This window comes from Mesoplodon densirostris, chromosome 4 (assembly GCF_025265405.1).
Source record: "Mesoplodon densirostris isolate mMesDen1 chromosome 4, mMesDen1 primary haplotype, whole genome shotgun sequence".
Lineage (NCBI taxonomy): Eukaryota > Metazoa > Chordata > Mammalia > Artiodactyla > Ziphiidae > Mesoplodon > Mesoplodon densirostris.
This window is the reverse complement of record NC_082664.1, coordinates 69,507,105-69,521,129: the sequence shown is the minus strand read 5'-3', so window position 1 is coordinate 69,521,129 and position 14,025 is coordinate 69,507,105. Positions and strand designations below refer to the sequence as shown.

The window sequence follows — 14,025 nt, the reverse complement described above, 5'->3', positions numbered from 1 at the left end:
CAGGCTGCAGGATTGTAGTTCTTCTTGCTTCTGCTGTCTGCCCTCTGGTGGATGAGGATATATAAGAGGCTTGTCCGTGACTCTTTGAATTATGGTTTTCCCAGGGTATGTGTCCAGTAGTGGGATTGCTGGCTCGTATAGTAGTTCTGTTTTTAGTTTGTTAAGGAACCTCCATACTGTTCTCCATAGTGGCTGTATCAATTTACATTCCCACCAACAGTGCAAGAGGGTTCCCTTTTTACCACACCCTCTCCAGCATTTATTGTTTGTAGATTTTTTGATGATGGCTATTCTGACTGGTGTGAGGTCATACCTCATTGTAGTTTTGACTTGCATTTCTCTAATGATTAGTAATGTTGAGCAGCCTTTCATGTGTTTGTTGGCAATCTGTATATCTTCTTTGGAGAAATGTCTGTTTAGCTCTTCTGACCATTTTTGGATTGGGTTGTTTGTGTTTTTGATATTGAGCTGCATGAGCTGCTTGTATATTTTGGAGATTAATCCTTTGTCAGTTGCTTCAATTGCAAATATTTTCTCCCATTCTGAGGGTTGTCTTTTCGTCTTTTAAGGTTCATTAGGTCCCATTTGTTTATTTTTGTTTTTATTTCCATTCCTCTAGGAGGAGGGTCAAAAAAGATCTTGCTGTGATTTATCTCATAGAGTGTTCTGCTTATGTTTTTTTCTCTAGGAGTTTTATAGTATCTGGTCTTACATTTAGGTTTTTAATACATTTTAAGTTTATTTTTGTGTATGGTGTTAGGGAGTGTTCTAATTTCATTTTTTTACATGTAGCTGTCCAGGTTTCCCAGCACCACTTATTAAAGACGCTGTCTTTTCTCCATTGTATATTCTTGCCTCCTTTATCAAAAATAAGGTGACCAGGGCTTCCCTGGTGGCGCAGTGGTTGAGAGTCCACCTACCGATGCAGGGGACATGGGTTCGTGCCCTGGTCTGGGAAGATCCCACATGCCACGGAGCGGCTGGGCCCATGAGCCATGGCCGCTGAGGCTGCACGTCCGGAGCCTGTGCTCCGCAACGAGAGAGGCCACAACAGTGAGAGGCCCGCGTACCGCAAAAAAACAATAATAGTAATAAGGTGACCATAGGAGCGTGGGTTTATCTCTGTGCTTTCTATCCTGTTCCATTGATCTATATTTCTGTTTTTGTGCCAGTACCATATTTTCTGGATTACTGTAGCTTTGTGCTGTAGTCTGAAGTCTGGGAGCCTGATTCCTCCAGCTCCATTTTTCTTTCTCAAGATTGCTTTGGCTATTCAGGGTCTTTTGTGTTTCCAAACAAATTGTGCAACTTTTTGTTGTAGTTCTGTGAAAAATGCCATTGGTAGTTTGATAGGGATTGCATTGAATCTGTAGATTTCGTTGGGTACTACACTCATTTTCACAATGTTGATTCTTCCAATCCAAGAACATGGTATATCTTTCTCTCTGTTTGTATCATCTTTAATTTCTTTCATCAGTGTCTCATAGTTTTCTGCATACAGGTCTTTTGTCTCCTTAAGTAGGTTTATTCCTAGGTGTTTTATTCTTTTTGTTGCAGTGGTAAATGAGAGTGTTTCCTTAATTTCTCTTTCAGATTTTTCATCATTAGTGTGTAAGAATGCAAGAGATTTCTGTGCATTAATTTTGTATCCTGCTACTTTACCAAATTCATTGGTGAGCTCTAGTAGTTTTTTGGTAGTATTTTTAGGATTCTCTATGTATAGTATCATGTCATCTGTAAACAGTGACAGCTTTACTTCTTCTTTTCCGATTTGGATTCCTTTTATTTCTTTTTCTTCTCTGATTGCCGTGGCTAAAACTTCCAAAACAATGTTGAATAATAGTGGTGAGAGTGGACAACCTTGTCTTGTTCCTGATCTTATAGGAAATGATTTCAATTTTTCATCATTGTGAACGATGTTGGCTGTGTGTTTGTCATATATGGCCTTTATTATGTTGAGGAAAGTTCCCTCTATGCCTACTACCTAGAGGGTTTTTATCCTAAATGGGTGTTGAATTTTGTTGAAAGCTTTCTCTGCATCTATTGAGATGATTATATGGTTTTTCTCCTTCAATTTGTTATTATGGTATATCACATTGATTGATTTGTGTATATTGAAGAATCCTTGCATTCCTGGGATAAACCCCACTTGATCATGGTGTATGATCCTATTATTGTGTTGTTGGATTCTGTTTGCTAGTATTTTGTGAGGATTTTTGCATCTATGTTCATCAGTGATAATTGGCCTGTAGTTTTCTTTCTTTGTGACATCTTTGTCTGGTTTTGGTATCAGCATTATGGTGGCCTTGTAGAGTGAGTTTGGGAGTGTTCCCTCCTCTGCTATATTGTGGAAGAGTTTGAGAATGATAGGTGTTAGCTCTTCTCTAAATGCTTGATAGAATTTGCCTGTGAATCCGTCTGGTCCTGGGCTTTTGTTTTTTGGAAGATTTTAAATCACAGTCTCAATTTCAGTGCTTGTGATTGGTCTGTTTATATTTTCTATTTCTTCCTGGTTCAGTCTCGGAAGGTTGTGCTTTTCTAAGAATTTATCCATTTTTCCACGTTGTTCATTTTATTGGCATAGAGTTGCTCGTAGTAATCTCTTGTGATCCTTTGTATTTCTGCAATGTCAGTTGTTACCTCTCCTTTTTCATTTCTAATTGTATTGATTTGAGTCCTCTCCCTTTTTTTCTTGATGAGTCTGGCTAATGGTTTATCAATTTTGTTTATCTTCTCAAAGAACCAGCTTTTAGTTTTATTGATCATTGATATAGTTTCCTTCATTTCTTTTTCATTTATTTCTGATTTGATCTTTATGATTTCTTTCCTTCTGCTAACTTTGCGGTTATTTTGTTCTTCTTTCTCTAATTGCTTTAGGTGTAACGTTAGGTTGTTTATTTGAGATGTTTCTTGTTTCTTGAGGTAGGACTGTATTGCTATAAACTTCCCTCTTAGAACTGCTTTTGCTGCATCCCATAGATTTTGGGTCATCGTGTTTTCATTGTTATTTGTTTCTAGGTATTTTTTGATTTCCTCTTTGATTTCTTCAGTGATCTCTTGGTTATATACTAATGTATTGTTTAGCCTGATGTGTTTGTGTTTTTTACAGTTTTTTTTCCTGTAATTGGTATCTAGTCTCATAGCATTGTGGTCAGAAAAGATATTTGAGACAATTTCAGTTTTCTTAAATTTACCAAGCCTTGATTTGTGACCCAAGATATGATCTATCCTGGAGAATATTCCATGAGCACTTGAGAATAAAGTGTATTGTGTTGTTTTTGGATGGAATGTCCTATAAATATCAATGAATTCCATTTTGTTTAATGTATCATTTAAAGCTTGTGTTTCCTTATTTATTTTCATTTTGGATGATCTGTCCATTGGAGAAAGTAGGGTGTTAAAGTCCCCTACTATGATTGTGTTACTGTCGATTTCTCCTTGTATGGCTATTAGCATTTGCCTTAGGTATTGAGGTATTCCTATTTTGGGTGCATAAATATTTCCAATTCTTATATCTTCTTCTTGGATTGATCCCTTGATCATTATATAGTGTCCTTCTTTGTCTCTTGTAATAGTCTTTATTTTAAAGTCTATTTTGTCTGATACAAGAATTGCTACTCCAGCTTTCTTTTGATTTCCATTTGCATGGAATATCTTTTTCCTTCCCCTCACTTTCAGTCTGTATGTGTCCCTAGGTCTGAAGTGGGTCTCTTGTAGACAGCATATATACGGGTCTTGTTTTTGTATCCATTCTGCCAGTCTGTATCTTTTGGTTGGAGCATTTAATCTATTTACATTTAAGGTAGTTATCGATATTTATGTCCCTATTACCATTTTCTTAATAGTTTTTGGTTTCTTATTATAGGTCTTTTCCTTCTCTTGTGTTTCCTGCCTAGAGAAGTGCCTTTAGCATTTGTTGTACAGCTGGTTTGGTGGTGCGGATTTCTCTTATCTTTTGCTTCTCTGTAAAGGTTTTAATTTCTCTGTCGAATCTGAATGAGATCCTTGCTTGGTAGAGTAATCTTGGTTGTAGGTTTTTCCCTTTCTTCACTTTAAGTATGTCCTGCCACTCCCTTCTGGCTTGCAGAGTTTCTGCTGAAAGTTCAGCTGTTAACCTTATGGGGATTCCCTTGTATGTTATTTGTTGCTTTTCCTTTGCTGCTTTTAATATTTTTTCTTTGTACTTAATTTTTGATAGTTTGATTAATATGTGTCTTAGCGTGTTTCTCCTTGGATATATCTTATATTGGACTCTCTGTGCTTCCTGGACTTCATTGACTATTTACTTTCCCATATTAGGGATGTTTTCAACTATAATCTCTTCAAATATTGTCTCAGTCCTTTTGTTTTTCTTTTCTTCTTCTGGGACCCCTATAATTCGAATGTTGGTGGGTTTAATGTTGTCCCAGAGGTCTCTGAGAGTGTCCTCAAGTCTTTTCATTCTTTTTTCTTTATTCTGCTTTGCAGTAGTTATTTCCACTATTTTATCTTCCAGGTCACTTATCCGTTCTTCTGCCTCAGTTATTCTGCTTTTGATTCCTTCTAGAGAATTTTTAATTGTATTTGTTGTGTTGTTCATCATTGTTTGTGTGTGCTTTAGTTTTTCCATGTCCTTGTTAAATGTTTCTTGTAATTTCTCCATTCTATTTCTGATATTTTGGATCATCTTTACAGTCATTATTCTGAATTCTTTTTCATGTAGACTGCCTATTTCCTCTTCATTTGTTTGGTGTGGTGGCTTTTTACCTTGCTCCTTCATCTGCTGTGTGTTTCTCTGTCTTCTCATCTTGCTTAACTTACTGTGTTTGGGGTCTCCTTTTCGCAGGCTGCAGGTTTGTAGTTCCCGTTGTTTTTAGTGTCTGCCCCTAGTGGCTAAGGTTGGTTCAGTGTGTTGTGTAGCCTTCCTGGTGGATAGGACTAGTGCCTGTGTTCTGGTGGATGAAGCTGGATCTTGTCTTTCTAGTCAGCAGGACTGCATCCGGTGATGTGTTTTGGGGTGTCTGTGACCTTATTATGATTTTAGGCAGCCTCTCTGCTAATGGGTGGAGTTGTGTTCCTGTCTTGCTAGTTGTTTGGCATAGGGTGTCCAGCACTGTAGGTTGCTGGTCGTTGAGTAGAGCTGGGTCTTTGTGTTGAGATGGAGATCTCTGGGAGAACTTTCGCCATTTGATATTACATGGAGTTGAGAGGTCTCTGGTGGACCAGTGTCCTGAACTCAGCTCTCCCTCCTCAGAGGCACAGGCCTGACACCCCACCAGAGCACCAAGACCCTGTCAGCTACACAGCATGTGGCAGACGAAGTAATGGTCCCCCAAAGGCACGGACATCCAAATCCCTGGAACCGCCTGGCTGGTGTGCGGCCATGGGGACCTGGAGCAGCCGGAGGGACAGTGCGGTGGCCTGAGGTGCACAGGGTGACCTGGTGTCCTCGGGGTCAGAGCCAGGCCATCTGCACCACCCCTGCCGCCCAGCGTGCCAGGGACTCTGCCTGGGCTTGACAGTTGTCTGCACCCCGGATTCACGTCTGAGGCCCCTGGGAATTCACTTTTAGAGAAACTCTGTAGACAGTCCCTTTATATTTATATTTATCTAAATATATGTTTGTTAGATTTTCTTAAAACAAGATATAACTATTTGCACTTAGAAAATATAATCTAATCATTGTTTTCAATCATAATGATCATAAGATCTTCATAGGGTTTAAGCCACTAAAATTCTCTAAACTTTACAGGCTTAATAATTTCAGAAGAGTTTTCAATTCAAATCTCAGCTCTTTTGAAAAATGAATAAAAAGCATATAAGCTATTTAGCTTATATTTTACATACAAGCTTTTCAAGTAAATAATGATGTTTTTTGAGTTATAGTTTTGGTCTGACTTTTAGATTTTATATCACGTTGGAAAGTAAGTTTAAAATTTTTTTTCACTTGTTTGTAATTAAAGGGTTCTATTCATAAAAACTTCTGAGAAGCCATAGTATTTCTCACACTTTTAAAAAGTTAGATTTGTGGGGAGAACATAACATTTTGAAGATATGTGTACTTTACAATTAAAAATATGAAAAATACATCTAAGCCCATCACTTCAGAGCTATTACTTGCTATTTACAATAAATTTTGAGTAAAGTTGAAGCAATTAAGTGTGTTGATTAAAAAAAGCAATCAGAATCTTTCTTTTTCCCTTCCCTTACTTTCTCAAACCATTTATTATTAAAGACATTAAGTAGAGCAGAGCAAGGTAGGCATTCATGCAAAGTAGCAGTGTAGTACCACTTCAGCCCAGAACAAGATGTCAGAACCTGAGCAGGATGAGGAGGGCATCCACATATCCGGTAGAGAGAGGGTTGGTAATCCAGCATGAAATGTCAAAGTCCAAGTGAAGTGAGCAGAGTGTCCACATGTGGGAGCAGTTATAAGGGTATAAGAGTCCTATCAGATTAAGGGGGGTGACCCTGCATAGGACAAACCAAACATTGGCTCAGGTGGGGTGAGAATTATAGCCAGGCATGTGGGTGGGTCCATTGTAGAGAATCAGAGCCCAAGTGGAGGAGACAACGTCCATGCAGGCAAGGGGACAGTGGGAGAGATAAGATATTTGTTACATACAGGGGACTGGATAAATAAGTAAATACATCAGGTAATAAAAAGGGAGCCAGGGGCTTCCCTGGTGGCGCAGTGGTTGAGAGTCCACCTGCCGATGCAGGGGACGCGGGGTCGTGCCCCGGTCCGGGAAGATCCCACATGCTGCGGAGTGGCTGAGCCCATGAGCCATGGCCACTGAGCCTGCGCGTCCGGAGCCTGTGCTCCGCAACGGGAGAGGCCACAACAGTGAGACGCCCGTATACCGCAAAAAAAAAAAAAAAAAAAAAAAGGGAGCCAGGTTTCCCACTGTCAGAAATGGAAGTTATAACTATGGAAATGAAGAAAACTAGAATGAACCCTAGTAATATTGGATTGGAATTGGAGGTGCTGATGTAGACTTGGTGTTTTTGTTAAATACTTGCCAAATAGAGAAACAAATATAGATATGCGTGTGTGTGTGTACACATATATATATATATTCCCTAACTCTGCCAACTGAGCAGGGCTAGGAGCAACAGTTCCCCAGTAGTAAAAATTTTAGCCTTATATATTCCACTTTCCATTAGGACTCATTAGAGTATGGTTGATTCCAGGGAGAGAAAGTACAAAATGAGCCTGAAACATTTCCTTGTGTCAGAAAGCAAGAAAAGTACTTAAAACCTTATGGAACATGTCCAAAGGACCCAGACATCAGCTTGAAGAGGCTATGCTCTGTGCTGCGGATATTAAAAGCGCCAGCAGGAACCCACAGGCCCCTAAAACTCTGAGGAGGGGAACCTGTCTCTCGTATCTTAGGAGCTATTGTTCCAAGAGCCTACAGCAAGCCCCGTCCTCTTTTTCTTTTTGTCCTCTAACTGCTTCGTCATAACTGCAGGAAGTACACAATGGAGCAGGGTACCTAAAGCCAAAGCTTTCTGGCTGGAGCACTAAAAAGGGAAGGCCAAGGAAACTGGAAAGTACCAGGGAGATTGCAGAAGGAAGGAGCTCAGGAAAGCAACCCCATAAAGTTGTTTGTGAATTCCTGGGCTCACCTCTGAGTTGTACCTGCATGAATCTGATCCTAAACAGCATTCCAAAGACTGAGAGGTGAAGGACTAGATGACCTCCAAGTTCCCGTACTGGCTGCTGGGCAGTGGGACAGATCCCAGTAGCACTGCAAACATTTTAAAAATAGAATCCATGATGGAAACGGCTCACAGAGGCTGGTAGGAGCTTTGGCCTGAACCCATCGAGGCTAATTACCTGCTAAAACAAAAATATCAGCTTTCTCCTAGGATTTAAACAAAACCCTAAATCCAGTAACCTACTTCAGTATATCTAAAATACAATCTTTATTTGTAAGCATGAGAATGTTGGAGAACCTGTCATTGATCTTTATTACCAGTCTTTGTCATATTTAGGGAGTAAGGATAATTTGAAGATAGAAAATCAATGGGTCATCAGTCAATATGTTTTGAAAAAATTATTCTTGTTTTTATTCTATAATAAAGTATAACAATTCTGAGTTCTTACGTATTGGGACACACTTCGAAGTGAGAGTGCATACTGGTATTTGTTAAATAGTGAAACTGAGTTACCCATGACCAGTGCCTTATCACTTTGCATCGAAGTACACCCAGTGTTGAGGGGAAAATAAAAGGATTCTCTGGACAGTCTCGGGCTTTGGATAATAGGAGTAGTAGCTCAAAGGATGCACTGCAAGCAAGAAATTTCTCTGAAATCCTTTGTTTTGTCTTAAAATTTCAGGCAGATATAATCTGCATAATACAATGGTGTTTATTATACTACAGACATATGGTTTTCCAAATCTTCATAGACCCTTCAGAAAGGGGAGAAATGTATATTTAATGGCTTCAATTTCACAAGTATGACCTTAGACTCAGTTAGATGATTTTAGCCAGCAGGTTTTCATAACCCAGTACCTAAGGGGACCATGCAACTGGTTTCCCAGGATAGTCCCATTTGTATACCAGTTGTCCTTACATACTTATTACTAGCATCCCCCTTTTCATCTCAAAAGTGTACTATTTTAGAATTGTATGATTATCCTACCTATACCTTTTTGAGTTTAGATCTGATACATAAATCACAACACTATAGACAGTTTGGAAGATAGAATAGAGATGCTTCCATAGTTCATCCCTGTAATCCCATAGTATTTAATCTTTTTCCATATCTGTGTTTTACATGGTTGTAATTTAGTGCCTATAACGTTAAATCATTTGAATCAAGAACCTTAGTTTGTCTTGTCATATTTATGTATGCCTTGAGTTTATAGTGTTGACTATAAACACATAGCAACCAGAATTATGAAAGTCTTTTTTTCCTTATCTATTTTCCCCTTTGTAGCAGGAACTCCAGAAGATAAAATGAGGCTGTTTCTTATCTATTACATAAGTGCACAGCAAGCACCTTCTGAGGTATGTCCTCTGTATTCAGTTATTGGGAGGAAGGGAGAATACTCGTTTGTTTCAGAAAATGGAAGTAAAAATCACTGTAACCAAATAATTACTTCATTCCTTCCTTTAAAAGAAAAAAAAATTTCGTAAGGCTAGTTCTATTTACCGCTGAATATTATAGCAGTATTTATTGTCACTAAGAGAACTGTTTTCTCATGAAATATCTCACCACTTTTAAGTTGTTAGAATATGAACTGAATTTGTGACCAAAATTCTTATTTCTGGAAAATAACTATTCTAAACTAAGTTAACCAAGTTTGCTCTGCCTTTTGAAAGATTGATCTTATCATTTCTCATGATGTGATGATCCTAGAAGTTACATTTCTTTAAGCTATAGCCACTAATACTTATTTTCCTTACAAGGAATTTTGCTTTAACCTAAAGTAAAAGTTTGGTAATATTTTACAGTTGTTTTAAAACTAATGTCCAGGGACTTCCCTGGTGGCGTAGTGGTTAAGAATCCGCCTGCCAGTGCAGCGGGATGTGGGTTTGATCCCTGGCCCAGGAAAATCCCACGTGCCACAGAGCAACTAAGCCCATGCGCCACAGCTACTGAGCCTATGCTCTAGAGCCTGCGAGCCACAACTACTGAGCCCTCAACTACTGAAGCCCGTGCGCCTAGAGCCTGTGCTCCGCAACAAGAGAAGCCACCACAGTGAGAAGCACCTGCACCGCAACGAAGAGTAGCCCCCCTCACCACAACTAGAGAAAGCCCACGTGCAGCAACGAAGACCCAACACAGCCAAAAATAAACAAACAAATTAAAAAAAAAAAAAACTAATGTCCATTATAGAATATAGAGAAGTCACTTGGAGGAAAATATCTAAATTTCCAAAAGTTATATAAATATTGTATCAATAATTTCCTAAGATTAAACTTCAGATTCACATCTATCATTTGATCCATATAAAAATAAAGATGAGAGACTGTATTGCAGTAAAACTACTTTTTATATCAGAATAAATTTCTAAGAATGATTGGAAAATAATCTACCTTTCTAGATTTTTTTCTCACTGGAAGAGTAGATTGTGGGATATTTTGTTGTTTTTTTTTTCTGTAATAAGCCATCAATTGCTTTTGAGGAAAAAAACTTTTTTAAGAATGTAGAGGTAATACTGTGAAGGAAAGCAGTGATTTTTACTATCAGTCTTGTTGCTGGGTTAGAGACCTATTTACTCTTTCTAATGTTAACTTCGTATAATTTTATTGGATGAGCAACTAGCATAAGGAACTTGCGAATGACACCTAGAATGATATGGCTGTTGTAAACTCCTTTCCTTTGCTGGTAGCAATTATTTTTCTAATGTCGGTAGATTGTAAGGCTTCTTTTTGTTTGGCATGTTAAAACAGCAAAGTAAACCCAATATTTGCTTTAGGTCAATTCTGCTTTATCCTAAGAATACATTTCTTGACTTTTATTTTAATTCAGTAAGGAAGTTCAGTAGTCCCCACTTATCCAAGGGAGATATGTTCCATGACCCCCAGTGGATGCCTGAAACCATGGAGAGTACCAAACGCCCCCCCCCACTACCATATATACTGTTTTTTTCTATACATACATACATACATACCTATGATAAAGTTTAATTTATAAATTAGGCACAGTAAGAGATTAACAATAACTAATAATAAAATAGAATAATTATAACAATATGCTATAATAAAAGTTATGTGAATGTGGACTCTCTCTCTCAGAATATATTGTACTGTAGTCATCCTTCCTATGATGATGATGTGAGCTGATAAAATGCCTGCATGATGAGATGAAGTGAGGTGAATGACACAGGCATGGTGATGTAGCATTAGGCTACTATTGACCTTCTGACTGAAGGAGAATCGTCTGCTTCAGATGATCCTGTGTCATCAAGCCATGATGGTATCGATTGTTAGATGTGAGGAGCAGATGATGTCAATGGTTGGGGCAGGACTGATCAGGAAAGCACAAGTTTTCATCACACTACTCAAACGGCACACAATATGAATTGTTTATTTCTGGGAATTTCCATTTAGTATTTTCAGACCTCAGTTGACCACAGCAACTGAAACCATGGAAAGCAAAACTGCTGAAGGGAGGGGATTACTGTATAGTTTTCTTTCTAGAAACATCTCTGTCATTAATGGGGGTGTTCCTTTAAGGGATTCTAATAGCTTATTTATATTTTCTTAGGAATATATTATTTCAAAACTTAATGCAGTTTCCCTTAATTTGACCACATTATCTTATTTCATTTATTTTTGGTAAGAATTACGTCTTTTCATAAGTTTAAGTGGTCATTAAGTGGCTTGACGCAAATTTTGACTACTAATGTAATAGCCCCCCAAATGCAAAGTAGTGAACATCTCTGATTTGATGGTGAGCTTAAAAGTTTCTTTCTTTTAAATTTTTATAATGGAGTCACTGTGATGATAGGCTCTGGTGACATATATGAATTCAACTAGACTTTACTCATCAGGAAATAAAAAAAGAGTAAGAAAGAAAACTATTTAAAAAGTGTAGGACATGGGCTTCCCTGGTGGCGCAGTGGTTGAGAGTCCGCCTGCTGATGCAGGGGACACAGGTTCGTTCCCCGGTCCGGGAAGATCCCACATGCTGCGGGGCGGCTAGGCCAGTGAGCCATGGCTGCTGAGCCTTCGCGTCCGGAGCCTGTGCTCCGCAATGGGAGAGGCCACAACAGTGAGAGGCCCGCGTACTGCAAAAAGAAAAAAAAAAGTGTAGGACACCTGCTGTTCAGTTAATAAATTTGTATCTCTGCAGTGAATATAAGATGGGATAACCTGAATCTGCAGGTCCCCTAAGTCAACGTCATTCCTCTCATGTTTCCAATTTTGGAATATTCTTGATCAAGCCAGATCTTTCATTTAATGCTTATCCCAAGGACAAGCAATCTATGTCAACAGTGGAGGAAAAACTGACTCTGTTGGGCTTACTGAGGGATGACAAAATACTATATAGGTGATTTGGGAGCCTATCAAAGGTAATTTTCATTTTACGTGACTTTTATCTCATGCTCATTTGGGTACTCCCTTAAGATACCACTCCACTTTACTTAGGTGCTCATGCCTTTAGTCTAACTTTCTGATTAATCCAGTGACAACAAACAAAATGGTCTCTTTCATGAAAGTAAAATTTTTTGTCATATGATTCTTTTCTTATTTCAGGCTGATTTGGAGCAATACAAAAAAGCTTTAACTGATGCTGGATGCAACCTTAATCCCTTACAATATATCAAACAGTGGAAGTAAGTTTTATTTTATTCTTCAGTTCTTACCATTTAAGAGAGTACAATGGAAGTTGAGTTCCCAAGAAAATGGGAATGTTACTAAGAAAACTGAACAGTGCCTTAGTATTTTTTTATTCAATGGCATAAATATTTCCTTATCTCCCCCACCCTTTCCATAACTTTATATAAAATAGTGATGCCTTTCTTTCCTAGACATATTTTTTCCTATATTTTCTTCAAAAATGTGAGATGAGAAAGTCAAAGACTGAAATGTTGTGGGTCAAATATCTCAAAAACATTTTTTAAATGTTTTAATTTTACTAATAATCAGAGAAATGCAGATTAATATAATGCAAAAATTTAGAAAATATTGTGCCAAGGATCCAGGAAAATTAACTGATGCATTTATACTCTACTATTAGAAATATAAATAGTCAAAATTTTGCTGGCTGGTATAAAAAGTTTTTTAAAAGAATAGCTTTGACCTAGCACTTCTCTTAAGAATTAATCCCGAAGAAGAAATTGGAGTTGTAAAATCTTAGAAGCAATTGTAATAATCAAATTTTGAAAATCAACCTGAATGTCAAGGATTGAAATTATGTCATTTTCACAGGAATGCAACTGAGTCATTAAAAATCATGTTGTGGAGGACTTATTCTAATGACCACTGAGAAATGGCCATGTTATGTTACAAAGTGAAATATAGTTTACTATTCAATGATTTGTTTGATAAATAACTTCCTTTGTCTCAGTGACTAGGGACTCTTCTAGACATTAAGAATACAATAGTGGGGCTTCCCTGGTGTCGCAGTGGTTAAGAATCTGCCTGCCAATGCATGGGACACGGTTTCGAGCCCTGACCCGGGAAGATCCCACATGCTGCGGAGCAACTAAGCCCATGCGCCACAACTACTGAGCCTGCGCCCTAGAGTTCACATGCCACAACTACTGAAGCCCACGTGCCTAGAGCCAGTGCTCTGCAACAAGAGAAGCCACTGCAATGAGCAGCCCATGCACCACAACAAAGAGTAGCGCCTGCTCACCACAACCAGAGAAAGCCCATGCACAGCAACAAAGACCCAACGCAGCCAAAAATAAAAATGAATAAATAAAATTTATTTTAAAAAGAATACAATAGTAAACATGCTATGGAAGGCTCCTACTTTAACTGAATTTACATTTGTGTTGAGGGAACAATAAGTCACCATATAAGCAAACAAATGAACAGAGTTCTGTTAAACCATATTCACCATATTAAGTGATATAAAGAAAATAAAACTAAGTGATAAGATCTTAATTTGTTGGGGTATTAGCTAAATTTGTTGAGGAGATCAGGGTAAGCCTCTGGGCAGGTAACACTTGAGCCAAAACTTAGATGACATTTTTTACATTACGATCCCTATTATCTATCCATTTATCCATCCATTTGTGTGTGTCTATATGGACATACACATATATACATATAACTGCATAGCTAAAATTCTGTTCACTTAAATGCTAATAGTGGGTAACTCCGAGTAGTAGAATTTTTTTCCTTTTGGGTCTTTATTTCCAAATTTTCTACAACAGTATCTTCAGATTATTTCTTAAAATAATTTTTTTAAGACTAGAGGATGGAATATGCTTCTGATCTCACATGTATCAAAAAAATATGCATAGAAGAGAAATATACCAAATTGTTAACAGGGGATATCTCTGAGTTGTGAGTCTATGATTGCATTTTATTATCTATATTTCTGTTTGTTTTTTTTCCAATTTGCTTTTA

At 37.9% G+C, this 14,025-nt stretch overlaps 1 protein-coding gene across 1 annotated transcript in view; it reads left to right on the top strand.

The window, feature by feature from the left end:
* Positions 1–14,025, top strand: part of SCFD1 (sec1 family domain containing 1) — a 133,045-nt gene that overhangs the window by 81,315 nt on the left and 37,705 nt on the right. The window contains exons 16-17 of the mRNA XM_060096357.1: positions 8,930–9,000; positions 12,199–12,278. Of these exons, the coding sequence (XP_059952340.1) occupies positions 8,930–9,000; positions 12,199–12,278 (151 nt within the window). The remainder of the gene's footprint in view (positions 1–8,929; positions 9,001–12,198; positions 12,279–14,025) is intronic.